At 38.0% G+C, this 19,853-nt stretch overlaps 1 protein-coding gene across 1 annotated transcript; it reads left to right on the top strand.

Annotated features, from left to right (window-relative positions):
* Positions 1–3,286: 3,286 nt before the first annotated feature.
* Positions 3,287–10,365, top strand: plk2a (polo-like kinase 2a (Drosophila)). The gene is made up of 14 exons (XM_039676924.2): positions 3,287–3,535; positions 3,815–3,922; positions 4,010–4,126; positions 4,207–4,336; positions 4,416–4,599; positions 6,059–6,257; positions 6,341–6,488; positions 6,888–6,982; positions 7,086–7,224; positions 7,307–7,387; positions 8,136–8,295; positions 8,378–8,507; positions 8,599–8,709; positions 9,889–10,365. Exons 1-14 carry the CDS (start codon positions 3,314–3,316, stop codon positions 10,078–10,080), a joined length of 2,016 nt encoding a protein of 671 aa, XP_039532858.2. The 5' UTR covers positions 3,287–3,313; the 3' UTR covers positions 10,081–10,365.
* Positions 10,366–19,853: the final 9,488 nt, after the last annotated feature.

Raw genomic sequence — 19,853 nt, 5'->3', positions numbered from 1 at the left:
CTGTTAAAGGAGTTTCCTGAGGATGCCAGAGTCATTGTGTGTCGTTTCCCTTTCCCTCACCGGCCTCACGTCTGCACCGCGGGATCAGGACTGAACCAGGACTGGGCTTATGATGTACACACTGCTGGAGAATCATCCAGAATAGCTGCACAACAGTGACATGATGTGACGAATAAGCCACGTGCAGCTCAGGATTCAGGACACAGTCTTATGAAAAACAAGTCATTCCCAAACTGAGCTGAAGTATTGAATGTTTGACATTAAATAAATTGTTGCAATGTTTTCAGTCATTGCTTGCCTTTTATTGGACAAACACTGTCTAAATACTTCTATTTTTTCTAATATACTTATTATCAGCTTAATAATTTGAGTAAAAAGTAATATTTAAATATATATATATATATATATATATACTCACATAAAGGCATATTAAGAACACCTGTTCAATTTCTCATTAATGCAATTCTCTAATCAACCAATCACATGTCAGTTGCTTCAATGCATTTAGGGGTGTGGTCCTGGTCAAGACAATCTCCTGAACTCCAAACTGAATGTCAGAATGGGAAAGAAAGGAGATTTAAGCAATTTTGAGCGTGGCATGGTTGTTGAGTATTTCACAATCTGCTCAGTTACTGGGATTTTCACGCACAACCATTTCTAGGGTTTACAAAGAATGGCGTGAAAAGGGACAAACATCCAGTATGGGGCAGTCCTGTGGGGTAAAATGCCTTGTTGATGCGAGAGGTCAGAGGTGAATGGGCCGACTGATTCAAGCTGATAGAAGAGCAACTTTGACTGAAATAACCACTCGTTACAACCGAGGTATGCAGCAAAGCCACAACACACACAACCTTGAGGCGGATGGGCTACAACAACAGAAGACCCCACCGGGTACCACTCATCTCCACTACAAATAGGAAAAAGAGGCCACAATTTGCAAGAGCTCACCAAAACTGGACAGTTGAAGACTGGAAACATGTTGTCTGGATTTCTGTTGAGTCATTCAGATGGTAGAGTCAGAATTTGGCGTAAACAGAATGAGAACATGGATCCATCATGCCTTGTTCCCACTGTGCAGCTGGTGGTGGTGGTGTAATGGTGTGGGGATGTTTTCTTGGCACACTTTAGTGCCAATTGGGCATCGTTTAAATGACACGGCCTACCTGAGCATTGTTTCTGACCATGTCCATCCCTTTATGGCCACCATGTCCTCATCCTCTGATGGCTACTTCCAGCAGGATAATGCACCATGTCACAAAGTTTGAATCATTTCAAATTGGTTTCTTGAACATGACAATGAGTTGACTGTACTAAAATGGCCGCCACAGTCACCAAATCTCAACCCAATAGAGCATCTTTGGGATGTGGTGGAACGGGAGCTTCGTGCCCTGGATGTGCATCCCACAAATCTCCATCAACTGCAAGATGCTATCCTATCAATATGGGCCAACATTTCTATATTCTTTATATTATCTTGCCTTCAGGATATTATTATTGATGGTTATTGGTTATTATATCATTACATAAACATCTCTGTGTGTTTGGTAATCTCCCTCACAGTCGCCCTGGACACTTTCATCAGACAGACAAGTCATCATGATCACGTTATCTCTATATTACCCTCAATTCCCAGGGAGAGCAAGAACTGATAAGAATGTAATGTGTATTGAAATGCAATGTAACTCGCTTTGGGTAAAAGCGTCTGCCAAATGCATAAATCAAATGTAAATGTAAATGTCTATTGAGCAACGTTAATGTTGGTGGTGCATGGCAAAGTAAAGCTTAAAGTCTCCCTCGATCATTGTAATATCTATCATCTTTGACCACCAAAATTACATATTTAAGCATTTTTCCCATGCCCTAAAATAGCTTGATTGTAACTCGACACCCTTAACTCATTTTCATAGATGAGTTAAACAAGTCACTTAAAAAGGCAGGATCTATTGTTTACATTAGACAACAGGCATATGCTTTCAATTTTACACAGTTTTGTGTTACATAAAGCAGTCTGCGCTGTGAATATTCAATGTTTGCATGCAATAGATATAAATGTTTACCTGTTGAATTGAAGTATAAATAAGTGAGTTCAGCTTGTAAACACTTTATATTGAAAAGCAGCATCAACACACTCCCACTCTCTCTGAAGACCTTCAAAAAACAAGCAATGTTTTGTAATGTTACCCTGAGAACTGATGGCTGTCTTCTTGAATAAAGTAGAGCAGTGTTGTTCACTTCATCTCTCAAGAAGATGAGCTGTTATGAAGACGAATATGGTTGCATTAGCGGTGCCACTTGATATATACAAAACAATTATGAGTAGTATGCCTATCATATAAACCCATAATTTATTTGTATTATTTTATTTTATACCATCTTACATAAATATCTTTTTTTAATCTAGCCTATCTGCAATTGAGTTTTTATTTTTAGTAACAATTTTTACTAATTGTCTCTCTAACATGTGAAATGGTAAAAAACAAAAACAAAAATTCAAATCTATGGTGACATTTAACTGATGAAAATACAGTTACACAATGAAGAGTTATAGTAATCAAGAATTCATATTTTTGAGATTGATGACGTCATTGTTGATATCAAGAATTTTCAATTTAACTAGTGAATTGAGTTTCTGATATCCAGAATTCATATCCTGCAGTGCATAAGTAAAAACGGTTTGACACACAGTAGTTGTGTGTGTGTGTGTGTGTGTGTGTGTGTGTGTGTGTGTGTGTGTGTGTGTGTCAGTATGAGTCATACATGCACCACACATCTAAATCCGTAGTAAAACTAGTGTAAAGCATCACATGGTGGCGCTAGAGATCTTTACTCTAACCCATAGTCTCTAAAACATGTCCATGCATGTCCTGCTCAAACTAAATATAATAACATACAGAATACATAGGCAGAGTGAATGTAATAGTTAATAGTTTTAGTGTTGTAATAGTTAAGTAAATAAAATAGCCTACATAATTTTTTTTTTACATAAAGGATACACAGAAAATCGAAAAATAAAATGCGTGTTTCACTACTTATACTTATAATAATAATAATAAATTAAAATTCTAGATTAATTATAATTTACATTTTATTTAAATTTAAAGTTATAGCCTACATTTAATTTAAATTAAATAAAAGTTAATATCGTGATTTAATCGCGGGAATAAAACATTCCATCTTTGAGACGCTCGTCTTCATTCCAGCGCTCAGTGAACGCGCGTGACGCGCCAGTGAAATAAAATAGGAGGGCGGAGCCTCCGCGCGCGCGTGTATAAGACTGAAGCTCTGTGATGATTTCTCCCAGTCGGACTCGAGCATGGACATACTCAGGACTATAACACACCACCATCATCATCATCACCACCATCAGCCTGTGAACAACGGCAAGATGTGTGAACACACACACCACAGACCCACTGAGAGCAGACGAGGGAAAGCAGAGGATAATAATAATGCTCATGCCACGCAAGAAATGTCACGCATCATCACGGATTCAACCACTGGGAAATGTTACTGTAGAGGAAAAGTTTTGGGCAAGGTAAATATTTTACATTTGTCTTATGAAAAAGTAATGGAGCACCATGTAGCCTAAACATCATAGTACAAAAAACATGGTTTCAGTACCATGATATATATTAAATATTTAAAAGTGCATTAGCTATTTTATTTTGGTTTTTGTTTAATTTTATGAATTGGTAATGCATAAGAGTAAATAAGAGATTTGAATATACAATTAAATATACTGACATGTAATGCTGTTATAATGCATCCTCTCTCTCTCTCTGTGTGTGTGTGTGTGTGTGTGTGTGTGTTTCAGGGCGGTTTTGCCAAATGCTATGAATTTACAGATCTAAGCTCTGGGAAAATGTATGCAGCCAAAATCATTCCACACACACGCGTCTCCAAACCTCACCAAAGGGAAAAGGTAACTTGCTGTCCTGTCGTCACGTATTTGCTGCTGGCCGCATTGCTTGAATCGCTAATTAAGTTTTTGCAACCGTTTGATTGACAGATCGACCGAGAAATCGAATTGCACAGAGCCCTGCATCACAAACACATCGTTCACTTCTACCACCACTTCGAGGACAAAGATAACATCTACATCCTGCTTGAATACTGCAGCAGACGGGTGAGTGCTATTGACGTCTCGCTTTAATCATAGGTCTTGCAGGAAATATTGTTGCCCTGACGTATTGTGCTGTTCTTCAGTCCCTAGCACATATTCTCAAGGCCCGAAAGGTGCTTACAGAACCAGAGGTTCGGTACTACCTGAGACAGATCGTCTCGGGGTTAAAGTATCTCCACGAGCAAGAAATTCTGCACAGAGACCTTAAACTAGGTGAGCACCTAGAGCGTTCGATCCTTCCCTAAACAATACAGAAATCCCATTCGTAACCTGATTCTGTTGCTTTTCCCAGGCAACTTTTTCATCAATGAATCAATGGAGCTCAAGGTCGGAGACTTCGGTCTGGCTGCGAAGCTCGAGCCGGTTGAGAACCGCAGGAGAACAATATGCGGGACGCCAAACTACCTGTCGCCTGAAGTCCTCAACAAGCAAGGGCACGGCTGTGAATCTGACATCTGGGCTCTCGGCTGTGTGATGTGAGTACTAAAGCGGTGCTATGTTTCACTTTAGACGAGCCTCGCAACTGAAAGGGCCTCCGTTTGGCCTCGAAAAAGAGATACGATTGGAAATTAATTGGGGGTTAGGGGCAAAAATGCCACCAAAATTAATAAAAATGACCCCAAAATTCAAGATATTGGGCATAAAAAGTCACTGTATGAGTTTTAATATTCAAAATAGCCACCAAAAATGCCACTAAAATTGAAGGGGCCTCCGTTTGCTCTCGAAAAAGAGATACGATTGGAAATTAATTGGGGGTTAGGGGCAAAAATGCCACCAAAATTAATAAAAATGGCCCCAAAACTCAAGATATGCAGCATAAAAAGTCACTGTATGAGTTGTATTAATATTTAAAATAGCCACCAAAAATGCCACTAAAATTTATAAAACTGGCCCCAAAACTCAAGATATGGAGCATAGAAAGTCACTGTATGAGTTGTTTTAATATTTAAAATAGCCTCCAAAAATGCCACTAAAATTGATGGGGCCTCCGTTTGCTCTCGAAAAAGAGATACGATTGGAAATTAATTGGGGATTAGGGGCAAAAATGCCACCAAAATGAATAAAAATGACCCCAAAACTCAAGATATGGAGCATAAAAAGTCACTGGATGAGTTGTTTTAATATTTAAAATAGACACTAAAAATGCCACTAAAATTGAAGGGGCCTCCGTTTGCTCTCGAAAAAGAGATACGATTGGAAATTAATTGGGGGTTAGGGGCAAAAATGCCACCAAAATTAATAAAAATGGCCCCAAAACTCAAGATATGCAGCATAAAAAGTCACTGTATGAGTTGTATTAATATTTAAAATAACCACCAAAAATGCCACTAAAATTAATAAAAATGCCCCCAAAACTCAAGATATGGAGCATAAAAAGTCACTGTATGAGTTGTTTTAATATTTAAAATAGCCTCCAAAAATGCCACTAAAATTGATGGGGCCTCCGTTTGCCCTCGAATAAGAGATACGATTGGAAATTAACTGGGGGTTAGGGGCAAAAATGCCAGCAAAATTAAAAAAAATTGCCCCAAAACTCAAGATATGGAGCAAAAAAGTCACTGAATGAGTTGTTTTAATATTCAAAATAGCCACCAAAAATGCCACTAAAATTGATAAAAATGCCCCCAAAATTCAAGATATGGGGCAAAAACTGTCGCTGTATGTGATGTTTAGTTACTGAATGAATCTGCGTTTAATGAGCGATTCAACGACTCACTAATAAAGACATTCACTTTTTTTCATCCAGTTGTTTTGAATGAATGATTTGACTCAATGACACGCTCATTAAGACAATTTGCTGCAACCTACTAAGAAAATCAAGTAATTCCAGTTGGCTTTTTTTATTTATCTGGCTCTGAATTGCAAAATCCGCCTCTAACTCTTGTAAATGTCATGGAGATGTTTATTTATGATGGATCATTTGTGTCCCAACAGGTACACCATGCTTTTGGGAAGACCTCCTTTTGAAACCACAAACCTTAAAGAAACGTACCGGTGCATTCGTGAAGCGCGATACTCCATGCCTTCGTCTTTGTCGCCCCAAGCCAAGCATCTCATCAGCAATATGCTGGCCAAAAACCCTGTGGAAAGGCCACAACTCGACGATATTCTACGCCACGACTTTTTCTGCCAGGTGTGTTTCCGTTTGTGCGAGCGAAACATGTCAGCGGTGAATTATTCAGTGGTTTGAGCGTGTTTTTTCCCCTCTTATATCAGGGTTTCACACCAGACAGACTGTCTTCGAGCTGCTGCCACGCGGCCCCAGATCTCCACCACACCAGTCCTGCCAAGAGCTTCTTCAAGAAAGCTGCTGCCGCCCTATTCGGTGGGAAGAAGGACAAAGCCAAGTACTTGGAGACTCACAGTAAGTGCTTGAGTACAGTACACCAACCAGTCACGACGAGTCATACGGGTATATTTGTGGCAATAGTCAACAATACATTGTATGGGTCAAAATGATCGATAAAAAAAATCGATTGGATATTAAGTAAAGATCACGTTCAAGGAAAATATTTTTGTGAGTGAATGCAGCACAATCGACAAATTTAAAGGCGATTTTCTCAATGTTTAGATTTTTTTTTTTGCACCCTCAGATTTTTAAATGTTTTCACATTTAGTTCTCGGCCAAATATTGTCATAGCCTAACAAAGCATACATCGATGCAAAGCTTATTTATCAGCTCAATGTACCCTTGTGACTGGTTTTGTGGTCCAGGATTATCCGAATGACATCGTTAGACTGATGCACGTCTTGCTTCTTGCAGATAAACCAACCAAGGAAGAGGATGACATAAACAAACTATGCCTTGACCTCCGGAAAGCTTCACTCAGCCCCCAACCCTGCAGAAAACCCCTTGAGGTGAGCTCCTGAGCTCCTTCGTCCTCGTCCTTCTCTTAAATGTGCAGAAAGTTTAAGATTGTAACCTAACCTCATGCACATTCCTGTCCTATATTTCCCACAGGACACTAAGCCCCCGATCACAACTGCTGGAAGAGCAGCTGTTCCCGCAGTGAAGGACACCGGCAGCAAGCAGCACATTAGAGACAGCATTCGGATGATCGTGCGGGGAACGCTGGGGAGCTGCAGTAGCAGCAGCGAATGTAAGAGACTTGCACATTTTTATCAACGCGAGGATGTTAATGGATGTGTCCGTGCGATATCTAATGTGTTTTGTGTTCACAGGTCTTGAGGACAGCACAATGGGTAGCGTTGTGGACTCTGTTGCACGAGTATTGCGCGGCTGTCTGGAGAACATGCCGGAAGGTGCGTATCTGACATGATCCGATTTACAAATGCAAAGTCACTTTTAATAACCCATTCTTAATAAAAAAGTAAAATGCATTTAAAAATAAAATGTATTGCAAGATTAAAAAAGCACCAAAAGGGGTAAAAAAAAAATAAAATAAATAAATATATATATATATATATATATATAAAGAACAATTAAAAAAAAAAAATATATATATATATATATATATATATATATATATATATATATAAAAATTTTTACCCCTTTTGGTGCTTTTTATTCATTAAAATCTGTTTTGTTTAGATTTTTCAAGTTAATAATAGTATAAGGCACTTTAATACAAATATTAATAATATTTTTGTTAATAATATAGTTAAAAAAATAAAACATATTTATAAATCATATTGTAAGATAAAAATAAAAAGCATTAAAAGAATTTTGAACATTTTAAAAAGTTTAAATTCTGAAAATAAAAAAATATTAAATTTTTGTTTTTGTTTTTTTTTCCATGTCAGTTATACATGTTTTTTTTTTAAATAATAAACTGAATAAAATGCATAAAAAAATCTGAAAATAAAATATTTATAGAACATTGAAAAATACAGAGGGTTTTGTTAAAATTATAAATAAAAATAAAAAGCATTAAAAATCATTTTTGAACATTTTTAAAAGTTTAAAATTTCAAAAAAAAAATTTTTTAAATTCCATGTCAAAGTTATACCTTTCACTTTTAATAATGCATTTTTAATCTCTTGTTTACAGCTAATAACATTCCCAAAGAGAGCATGAACGGCAGCTTCCAGTGGGTGACGAAGTGGGTGGACTATTCCAACAAGTACGGCTTCGGCTACCAGTTGTCGGATCACACGGTTGGCGTCCTCTTCAACAACGGCACTCACATGAGCCTTCTGTCGGACAAAAAGTACGTTGCCCATCTCAAGTGTCTTTGTAGCTCTTTTTTTCTGATAAAGATCCCGAAGACTAACGTGTCTTTAAACCTTCAGGACGGTGCATTACTATGCAGAGCTGGGGCAGTGTTCGGTCTTCCCCACTACTGAAGCCCCAGAGCAGTTTGTCGGTCAGGTCACCATCTTAAAATACTTCGCCCACTACATGGAGGAGAATTTGATGGATGTAAGTGTCCTCGCTTGGTGGAAACGTGTTGCAATGGAAGTCCATCAATAATTCACAGATTTTCTGATTATAACCCGCTGCTCTTCAACAGGGAGGTGATTTACCCAACGTAACGGATGCGGGCAAACCCAGACTGTACCTTCTTCAGTGGCTCAAATCTGATCGAGCACTCATGATGCTCTTCAACGATGGCACTTTCCAGGTAAAACTTCATAATTCCTCTGCTAGAACCAAAGAACATCTACATATTAGGGGTGTAACGATACCCTCATGTCACGATTCGATGCATATTATTACGATACTCCAAGACATATAGTAAAAGGTTAACTTAAAATGCATTTGATATTGCATTGTGTGTGTAAATGAAATGGTGACAACAGAATAAAGATATTCATGATTCTGAAGCTGAAAACAGAATTATTTTAGACAAATATTCTTGCACTCTTTCACTGACTAGATATATTAAAAAAATCAGCCACTTTTTACTGGTAACATCATCATTTGGCATTATGAGGACCCCTATTGAATTATTATACATTATATTTAACATTAAAGTAGTTTAATGTAGTACTGACACTAAAACTCTGAAAACGTGATTTTTTTTTTTCCTCGCACAGAAATTTTATTTTGGGTGAACTATACACAATATATATTCTCACTATCCAGTATTGCGATATATTGTGACACCCCTACTACATAATGTTGACTTGATTGCTAAACTCATGCTATTCCCACTGGTCAACTTTCCCTAATTACATATTTAAATGTTTTTCCGTGAAAAAAATCTTCATGCCTTTAAAATATCTTAAATGTAACTCGACACCCTCGCCTAATTTGGTATTCGCGGTTCTATGAATATGCAAATGAGCCCCGCCTCCACTCACTCAAAGATCCACTGGCTGACGATCACACGTTGTTCTGATTGGTTACAAGGTCGTTTGTGACGTCAGAAACACCAGCGATTTCAAAGTGTGTTTTTGAGACTGTCTTTGGTTCACTGCAGTTTTAAGGAGGAAATACTCAGCAATGCTGTTCACTTATGAATTTACACATGGTTTGACTTAATATTCATGGTTCTGAAGCAGAAAACAGAATTATTTTACACAAATATTCTTGCAATCTTTCACTGACTAGATATATTTAAAAAAATATCGGACACTTTTTACTGGTAACATCATCATTTGGGCGTATCAGGACCCCTATTGCATTATTGTACATTATATATTGCAGTACTGACACTAAAACTCTAAAAACGTGATTTTTTTTTCTTTTATTTTGGGTGAACTATACACAATACATGTTTTCACGATCCACATTGTTGCAGATTTGTATTGCGATATATAATGTTGACTTGATTGCTAAACTCATGCTATTCCCACAGGTCAACTTCTACCACGATCACACCAAGATCATCCTGTGCAATCAGAGTGAAGAATACCTCTTGACGTACATCAACGAGGACCGTGTTTCCACCACGCTGCGTCTCAGCACGCTCCTCGTGTCGGGATGCTCACCGGACCTTCGCACCCGCATGGACTACGCACTTGACATGCTGTTGCAGAGATGCAACTGAACCGCACGAGCGCACCGAGACTGGGATACTTCGAAAAGACGAGAACGTGGACTACTTACGACTGGATGGGAGAGTGTTGAAGATGGGAGGAGATGAAATGGATTATGAGTTTTACAAAAGGACTGAACTGAGCTGGGCTGGAACCAGAGACGATGATAGTGTTTTAAATGCAGAAATCTTGCTTTGTTGAAGCCAAACGGAGATATTAACTCTTTCCCCGCCCGAATCACATTCACGAGATTTTCACGGCCTCCAGAATATTTTGTTGTGCGAATAAACATTCAATATATTGAAAGAAAGAAAGAACAGAGCCTCGGCTTTTAAAGCTCAAACTAACGAATATATATCCACACTTGAATGTGGATAAGAAACAAAAAGCGGAGAAAATCTCGTTTAAAGACTTTAATCGTAGATCGAGTCCATCTTCACAGTCGTTCGCTCTTCGTGGGTTCGACATTTCATTCGATAACAATATTCAGTTTTTGTTTGATCACGTAAATGATCATATTCTTCGTTTGTTTTTGGATTTGGAGATTTCAGAAGTTGCGCAACAGCGCCCCCTACCAAACCCAGATTCCCGGGGAAACCTTGTCAATGGCGGGGAAAGAGTTAAAGTTGAGGAAAGAAGGCTTTAGAAAGGCAGGGTGGTTGGATGTAGCTCTCTTGAGAGCAGATTTCGTTTAACTGTGAAAACATTCCTGCTTAAGGACACGGGCTACAGAGTGAAATGATCCCATGCTGTAGTTCAACATTTCACTGTGCGCACGCTCTGCAACGCCATGGACGTAACTTATTATCAGACAGAACCCACTATTTATTTATTTAATAAAGATGATCTTAGTGTTCATGAGTGATGTTTCAAGAGCACACGTTATTTAATTGTTCAGTGTAATAATCGTGTCCTTTCGCGTCAATCTCCCGGGGCATCATGGGAGTTGAGACAAACTCATTATGCAAGGCCGGTCGCGAAACCGCAATCTGCGTTTGTCTTGTCTTGATGTTTGTATAAAGATTAAAGATGAATAATATTGTGGAGGTGTTGTATTTTCTTTCTTTTTTGAAGCGTAATTACCCCCATTGTCCATGCGTCTATTATGTAAACCTCCAGGGGCCGATGAAGCCACTTCAAAAACACACATCATGCTTATAAAAGGGAAGAAAACATGAACATTTCACCACCTACTTACAATTCCCTACGCCATGTTGTCAAGCCTTTCATGCACTACAGTAAAACTTGATCTCGTCGATGGATTGCTTTACTTTATTATTTGCTTCCTGCTTTTCTGCAACAAGAACAGACCTGTGACCCATTTATGGAAATATTAAAGCTTTACACATTTACTGTGACAAATACCAACACTTTTCATCATGCACTAATTAACCCAGTTATTATAATTAGTCATAATTTAAAGATAACTAGGGTGCACGGATAAATAGCTTGTATAAGGTTTCCAGAATGAATCAAACCAAATGCATCTGAATACCTGCAGACACAGTTAATTAAATTAAATATGAAAGTGCCATGCTCGCTTCTCTGCCTTTTAACCCATCCAAGTTAGTGCGCACACATTAGGAGCAGTGAGTAGTGAACACACACACACACCTGGAGAAGTTGGCAGCCATTTTTGCTGTGGCGCCCGGGGAGCGATTGGGGTTTAGATGCCTTGCTCAGTATTGAGGTGTTTCCGACCGATATTGAGATTCAAATCTGCAGCCTGACTCTCTAACGGTCCAGGGGTGCCCAATCCTGCTCCTGGCGATCGACTGTCCTGCACAGTTCATCTCAAACCCTAATCAAACACACCTGAAGTAGCCAATTAAGGTCTTTAGGATCACATTCAGGTGTGTTTGATTAGGGTTGGAGATGAACTGTGCAGGACAGTCGATCGCCAGGATTGGGCACCCCTGCAACCATTAGGCCACGTTTGCCCCGGACCAGCTTTTTTATATACTTTTGTCAGTCATATTTAACACATTTAAAAACAGCAGCTTTGGGCCAAAATGCTGTAAACAAGTATAAAACATAAAACCACAAATAAACAATGTACAAAGCAATGCAACACCACTACAGCAACGATTTCAAATCAGTGTATGAAGGTGCAGTGTTTATATAAGATGGCCGATTGTTCGCAAAGCTGTGGAGCGGCCACGGAAAAGGCCCTTAGCTTGATACTGATAACTCGACACCCTCGCCTCATTTAGTATACGTGGTTCTATGAATATGCAAATGAGCCACGCCTCCACTCAATCACTCACTCACTCAGAGATCCACTGGTTGACGATCACTCGTTGATCTGATTGGTTACAAGGTCGTTTGTGACGTCAGAAACACCAGCGATTTCAAAGTGTGTTTTTGAGACTGTCTTTGGTTCACTGCAGTTTTAAGGAGAAATACTCAGCAATGCTGTCCACTTATGAATTTACACATGGTCTGTCTGAAAGCGTATTAAAAACACCTCATAGACAAATAAACAACATTTAAAGCTTGATTTTCACCACAGGAGGGACTTTAAACATATATCTTGGAATGAGACATTACCATGTCAAGATTCAGTTTTCCTTTTTCATCTTTGTATTGAGCCAGCTGGTTTGTCTCTCTCTTGGCCTTGACGAGGAAAGACTCTAGGAACAGAAATGCATCTGTTGTCCAAGATCAGAATAGGCCCGGCACAGTTGGCCGCCTCTTTCTAGCATCATCTGTCACTTCTGTGAAATCTAGGCCATTTTGTCTTCTCTAAATAAAAGCCAAGTTACTTAATAGGCTGAATTCACAAAATAACACTTTTACAGTTACATAACACATACATCGCCACTGATACCGACTATCTTTTTAGCTTTTGCACAGGCCTTCAGTGCAAATGATCAAATGACTGGATAATAAGATAAAAGTAAAGTCATAATATAATATTAAATAGATAAATACATACAATTAATATTTTAAAATATAATAAAAAATAATAAAAATGTTTATACATTATTTGAATAATATATAATATGCATGACAGATGGACTTATTTTGGCATTTTTAAGACAAAAAAAAATGTACTAGACTATAATGTACTAGACAAAATATATATTGAGTTTGCAAAAAGGATTAAAAAAAAATTAATGAGCAACGGGTTGGCCAGTCTATCTTCCTCATACTAAACACAAAGAAATGACCAAAACTGGGTAAATGTGTTGGCCTAAAAACAGTGAGTTTAGCTGGCAAAGTATTAGACAGCATTCTTGTAATGAAAAGGTTGTAATTATCTTAATGAAGCTCCTCTCAAGTGCCGCTGATATAATTAGATCTAATCTACTCTGGAATTGTTTGCAGAATTACATCCTTAGGTGGGGACAAAAGAAGCACAAATGATAGATTACAATTAACGGTTAAGAGCTATTGCTTATGGCATATTTTCCACAATGATAAAGACAATAAATCCAAGACATCATCAAAGTAGTCCATGTGACATCAGTGGGTTAGTTACAATGTTTTGACGCATCGGAAATACATTTTGGTCCGAAACTGCGACTTTATTCGGCCGACGTGTGTCTGGTGCGGCTGAGCTTCGGTTACAGTCTGAGAGAGACGCACACTATACAAAACAATCTTCACAAACATGTCTAAGGATTTCGACTTGCACTTTTTTGCCTAGCCATATTTATTTGAACCCGAATACACAGCCAGACACACGTCAGCCGCGTCTTACGTCACTTAACGCGGATCCACAACAGAACCGGAAGACAATGCAATGCTGAATAAAGTCGCAGTTTTTGTTATTTTTGGACCAAAATGTATTTGATGCTTCAAAACATTGTAACTAACCCACTGATGTCACATGACTACTTTGATGATGTCTTTATTACCTTTCTGGACAAGGACAGTGCACCGTACACAGATTTTCAATGGAGGGACAGAAAGCTCTCGGACTAAATCTAAAATATCTGAAACTCTGTTTTGAAGATGAACGGAGGTCTGACGGGCTTGGGACGACATGAGGGTCATTAATGACATCATTTTCATTTTTGGGTAAACTAACCATTTAATATGTGTATGCATGTACATAATAATCAATTCAACTATACTAGTTCATAATGCATATCACAGGAAACACATCCTGATCTAAATATGTGAATTGTGTTTCTCAAGATATGGCAAACAACATGTGAAGATAATGAATCACGCCCGATTACTTAACACCCATCTGCTGGCAACTCCAACATCCTTCATAGCAGTGTGTCCAACTGCCCCACATTACACACACTTTTGCTCCAGTTTACATTGTACCGTCTGAATCTATTGACGACGCAAATGCCGATTTATCCGTCTCGAATGAAACCACATGCAGAGCAATCCGAGAAGCTTTCAGGTCTTCGAGTCATCGATGTGTCTAACCAACAGGTTTTTGTTTCGGAGAAATTCGATTCAGAGATAACAACTATAATGAAAGGAGTCAGATGGTCTTATGAACAATCACATGGTCAATCGCATAAACATGTTACAATGACAGTCATCTGCTTTTCAATGAATTGTGGGTGAGGTTTTAAGTCACATTTCAACTCAAAAAACAAAACAATTTATATTTTGCATAAAAACAAAGCCTAACAGGGAACATTCATTTGGCTAATGTTCTGAACAAACTCACTTCCTGTAACATTCATAGAATGTTAGTTCAAAATGATCAGGTCTTAGCACAAAAATGTTCACGGAATGTTTTTTCCTGAAACGTTTAGATAGAATGTCGGTTAGTTTCGGAATGTTCAGAGAAAATTCAAAAGTAACATTCACATGTTCGAAGAATGATGAAATGGAATGTTTTCTTAGCTTTCGTGTAACCAAGGAGAAACATTTTACATTTGTTTCAGTGAACATTCACACTGTAAAAAAGAATGGTTGGTTTAACTTAAAAAGTTAAGTAACCTGGTTGCCTTAAAATTTTAAGTTCATCGAAATGGAAAAATTGAGTTAATACAATGGAGTAAAATCTCCTAATACAATCTCCTAATACAAAGGAGATTGATTTAGTCATCAGAAACTCAAAATATTATGTTATCTGAACCACATCAATTATTTAAGTTGATTTGACAAAAGAAAAAATGTGATTACAAATCATAAACATTTTTTTAAAGTGCAGAAACAATGTTTTCATAACTCCTAATAGAGCATATTTGTGTTAGGATTGAGATTTTCTTGCAGTGCGAGATCATTTTCATACTTTTCACCACGTTTTCATTTACATTACTGTAATGGAAAAGACTGCAGATATTCAAACATCACTTATTTTTAATCAGCATAAATTACAATTACTCTGTAGTATGTCAACACTGTAAAAAATATTGAAGGTTTAACTTAAAAAAGTAAGTAACCTGGTTGCCTTAAAATTTTAAGTTAATTGAACTACAATAAAGGAGATTAATTTAACCATCAGAAACTCAAAATTATATGTTATCTGAACTAAATAAATTATTTAAGTTGATTTGACAAAAGAAAAAATGTGATTACTACACTGTAAAAATATATTGTTGGTTTAACTTAAAAAAGTAAGTAACCTTGGGTTGCCTTAAAATTTCAAGTTGATTGAACTGGAAAAAGTGAGTTAATACAATGAAGTAGATTCATTTAACCATCAGAAACTCAAAATAATAAGTTCTCAACTAAATAAATTATTATAAAGTTGATTTGACAAAAGAAAATATGTTGTGATAACAAATCTTGAAAATACCTTTTACAGTGAAATATGATGCACACTTAAAAATGGCTTTATAAATGTGCATTTTTTTTACACATGTAATTAGTGATAACTGAATTATTAATCATCATAATGTCACATTGCAAATAATAATAATAACAACAACAATATTGTATATGAAAATGGGGCATGGACATTTTTTTGCGAGATTAACCCATGTTCAAAATGCATCATCTTTTGCCGTTCAGAGAGTGTATGAACATTTGAAACCTTCAGAGAAGAGCTATACTGCATATTTGTGGCTTTGCAGCGAGTTCATTCATGCCGTTTGGCAGAGTGGGAAATGAACACATATCTTTGTGCCGCCAGGTTTCCGCAACACGGCCACGCCCGACATTCCTCAACACACCTGACGGCTTTTTCTCACACATTCCCTGCACAATATCCCAACCTTTTACCCACATACAACAAGAATTACTGCAAATAACCTCTCTCAGCTCCAAGAGGAAATAAAAGTCATGAATAATCGATGAGAATCTCAACAGTAAGATCAAACCAAGAGGTTTCTTTCTCCTGAGAAAGAGAATTAACGCCATGAAAGACTATAAAGACCATTCTAGAAATCAGGAAACTAAACACGGTTTATTTAGAGTTCACGTTGACTTGGACTTATTCATTTCTAGACCATTGGGGAAGTCAGAAGCTGGCAAGTATGAATCAGTCGAGGTAAATTGCATGCCTTCGTTTCTGAGGTAATTTGTGCTAATGCAGACAGTATGTACAGTATGTCTGTCTAAGACGAGCAAACACAATGCAGAGGATTGTTGCAACACAACTGCTACTGTAAGCAATGGGACACAATGGGCCTTGTGAAGTGGCTGGCGACCGCAGAATAGTGGGCTATGAGTTGAGGAGGAGTGAAGATTTCACCAACACAAAAGAGCTTTCAGACAAGCATTTGAGCATTTTTATTACTCATTGCACGCTGTTATGAAAATATAATATCTTTACAGACCTAACATTGCATCAGGGGAGATGAACAAGAAGGAATCACTGGCAGACAGTGATCTCAATTCAATCTGAATAATGAAAAACAGCAAAAACAAAGTATCTGTCATGATCGCAGGGGATAAGGTCCTCAGATTCAGATTCATTAAAAAAGAATTAATCCCATCTCATCTGATCATCACACCTACTCTTTCAATTCATTATCAGTGTGTAACATTAACAAAGACAACATGCAATGAGAAGCAAACGTAAGGCCCGTACACACCGGGACGAATATTAGTGCGCGTTATTCGTCAGCGTTTTTTGTGTTCACACCCAAGCGATTTTCGCTGACGATGAGCCGAGTGAACATGCAAATTCATTCCCTGACATAAAATGGCGCCAATTTGCTCTGCAATACCACTCCATATCAGTTATCTTTTATCACAGACTGATGAAGTAGCGTGTGCATGACACGCCAATTTGTATTTCCATTTTTGACGTGCTCTCAAGACGCATAATCGCTTTTCAGCTTGTTTATGAACGCCGTTGACTTAACGTTATTACTGTATATATAAATATATGACTTACCTCAACCCCGTCCCTAAACCTACCCGTCACTGGGGTTAATGGCATTTATGACTGTTCCCTTACCATCCTAGGAAAAAAAGAGATCGCTCGGACATTTGACGGCGTGTACAGACACGCGTAATCACTCGGACGTTAATGGCGTAGGTATACACGCAAACACGCGGATAGCTCAAAATGCGTAGAGATAACACGCCACTTGACTCGAAAGTGGCGTGTATGTTTACGCAAAAGTCATGATGTCATGTTGTTTATCAAGATGTTTGTAGTCGCAGTCGCGTTTGTCATATAGTTCTTTATGTTCTAACGCCAACGAGAACAGCATCATCAACATTCATCTTGCCTCGCATCTTCCTCTTCTTATTTCTTCCTGGCCGTGTAGTCGCCAACACTACTTGTCGTATATCTTCTTCGCTGTTGCATATGTGTGCTCGGCAAGACCGTTTTGTGTTTGAGCGCCCCCAAGTTGTGTTTTACTGTAACGTCAGAAGCTCCAAACACGCAAAACTCCAATCTCATTGGTCGGATAGTTTTTGACGCAGCACGTCAAACTATAAAAACGAACCCGAGGCGTTTTTTTTTTTAAATGACACTTTTACGCGTCGGTGTCTACACTCACATTGGCGCCCATTGTTTAGTCACGAGGCGTTAAACATTGGTGAATAACGCACGCGAAATTCGTCCCGGTGTAGACAGGCCTTCAGACTGTGTTTTTTTCGCACCGAGGTCCGAACCAAAGTTGACATTTTGATACATTTTATACTTTCAGAAAGTTTTGGTTTGGTTTCACACTGCAATAATGCGAGCTCACTAAAGAACTTTACGCGACATACTTGCGTCCTGTCATCATCATCTATGTGGGCAGAATCTTGACATTGATTCGTTTAGTAAATCGACGTGCGTCTGACGTCTGTATTTTGTCAATTCGCCGAGTAACTTTGACAACATGAACGAACAGACGCATACCGTTGCAACTATATTGTTATTTTGATGGCATAATTACCTGCAGCACCAACTATACACAAGGCTAGTTCAAATTCGCCAAATGAACGTCCTTGTCATGCAAACATTTTATCGTCGCCGGCAGGGAAGCAACATATTATGAAGGAAGCAACATTAATTAAAAACCTCGTCTCCTCCTCCCCCCATGTGTTACCACGGCTCATTTCTCCTGCCACCTTCTGTTTTATTGGCTTTATGGGAACCATCTAGTGTTGCCAGATTGAAAATTTCAAAGTACCGTACCAGAAGCTCAAAATTACAGTTTTTGGAAGAAAATGATCGTACATGAGTCCAGATATTTTTTAAGACATGTGACGTGAGGTTTGGATTGATGACGGGGGCGGGGGAGACGCACACATGACACACGCAAGGTCTCTCCCTCTCTACCGTGCTCTCTCACCTTCATTTTCTCCTCACAATCATGACGTACATCAACAGCTAGATCAATAATTATGGAAGCACTATGATTACAATGACCTCCGATCACAAAAATCTGAAATTATCGTACATTAATGGAATTTTTTTCATTTTTGATCGTACATTGTACAGAGGTCAAAATTATCGTACAAATACAATAATTATCGTACATCTGGCAACACTGGAACCACCACAACTTCCTGTAAAAGGTCTAAATGTCTGAACCATACAGAAATGCTTTCACATAAACGAACCAAGCCTTTTTTTAGTCTGATCCGTCCGAGACTACCTCTTTTCGTCGGACCAAATTTCATCTGTTTGGTCCGGCAGAGGTAACACACCTGTAATTTTGATTCAGACCAAACTGAAAAGTCCAAAAGTTCGGACTAAACAAGGTAGGTGTGAAAGGGCCCTAAAAGTCCATGATAATGAAACTAAACAAGCAAATGGCTGAATATCCCTGACAATATCTTAATAGATGTTTCTAAACAAATCAGTGCTGAGAAAATTAATGTCTAAATTGTTACGAAATCAAATGTAAAATGAATGGACACATTTGCATAAACTCAACATGAAATCAAAATTCCCTGGAAATCTGATTTCCAGATTTCCAGTTTCACTTGGAAATATGCCACATTGTGAAAGTGAAAAAGACGTTTGGGTGAATGCAGTTTCTTGCTTCTTTACCCCATTCATTTCCATCATACTATGGAAGTCTTTTTTCGTTGTTTTATCCATATTCTTCTTTAGTTATCCATAAATATCTTCTTTTGTGTTCAACAGAAGAAAGAAGTTTTGGTTTGGAGCAACTTGAGAGTGAGTAAATGACAGAATTTAGATTTTTTGGGTGAACATTCCCTTTAAGTTTAGATGTTACTCATACAAGTAATTTCCCCTGCAATTTCACAAATGTATCCTCAAGGGTTTCAGTGGAGATTTCAACAATGTCTTAGTACTCAAGTATGCTAAGATACTAAATGTCACAATCCAAAGTCAGAGATCACGATATGCATCTAAAATATTTCATCTAATGATTCAAGATCCAAGGTCAAATATGGACAAAATGTAAATTTTTAATAATAAAAAAAATGAAACCAATGGGTT

The sequence above is a fragment of the Pimephales promelas genome, chromosome 23, assembly GCF_988280905.1.
Source record: "Pimephales promelas chromosome 23, fPimPro1.hap1.1, whole genome shotgun sequence".
In the NCBI taxonomy this organism is placed as follows: domain Eukaryota; kingdom Metazoa; phylum Chordata; class Actinopteri; order Cypriniformes; family Leuciscidae; genus Pimephales; species Pimephales promelas.
This window is presented reverse-complemented; position numbering and strand designations above follow the sequence as displayed.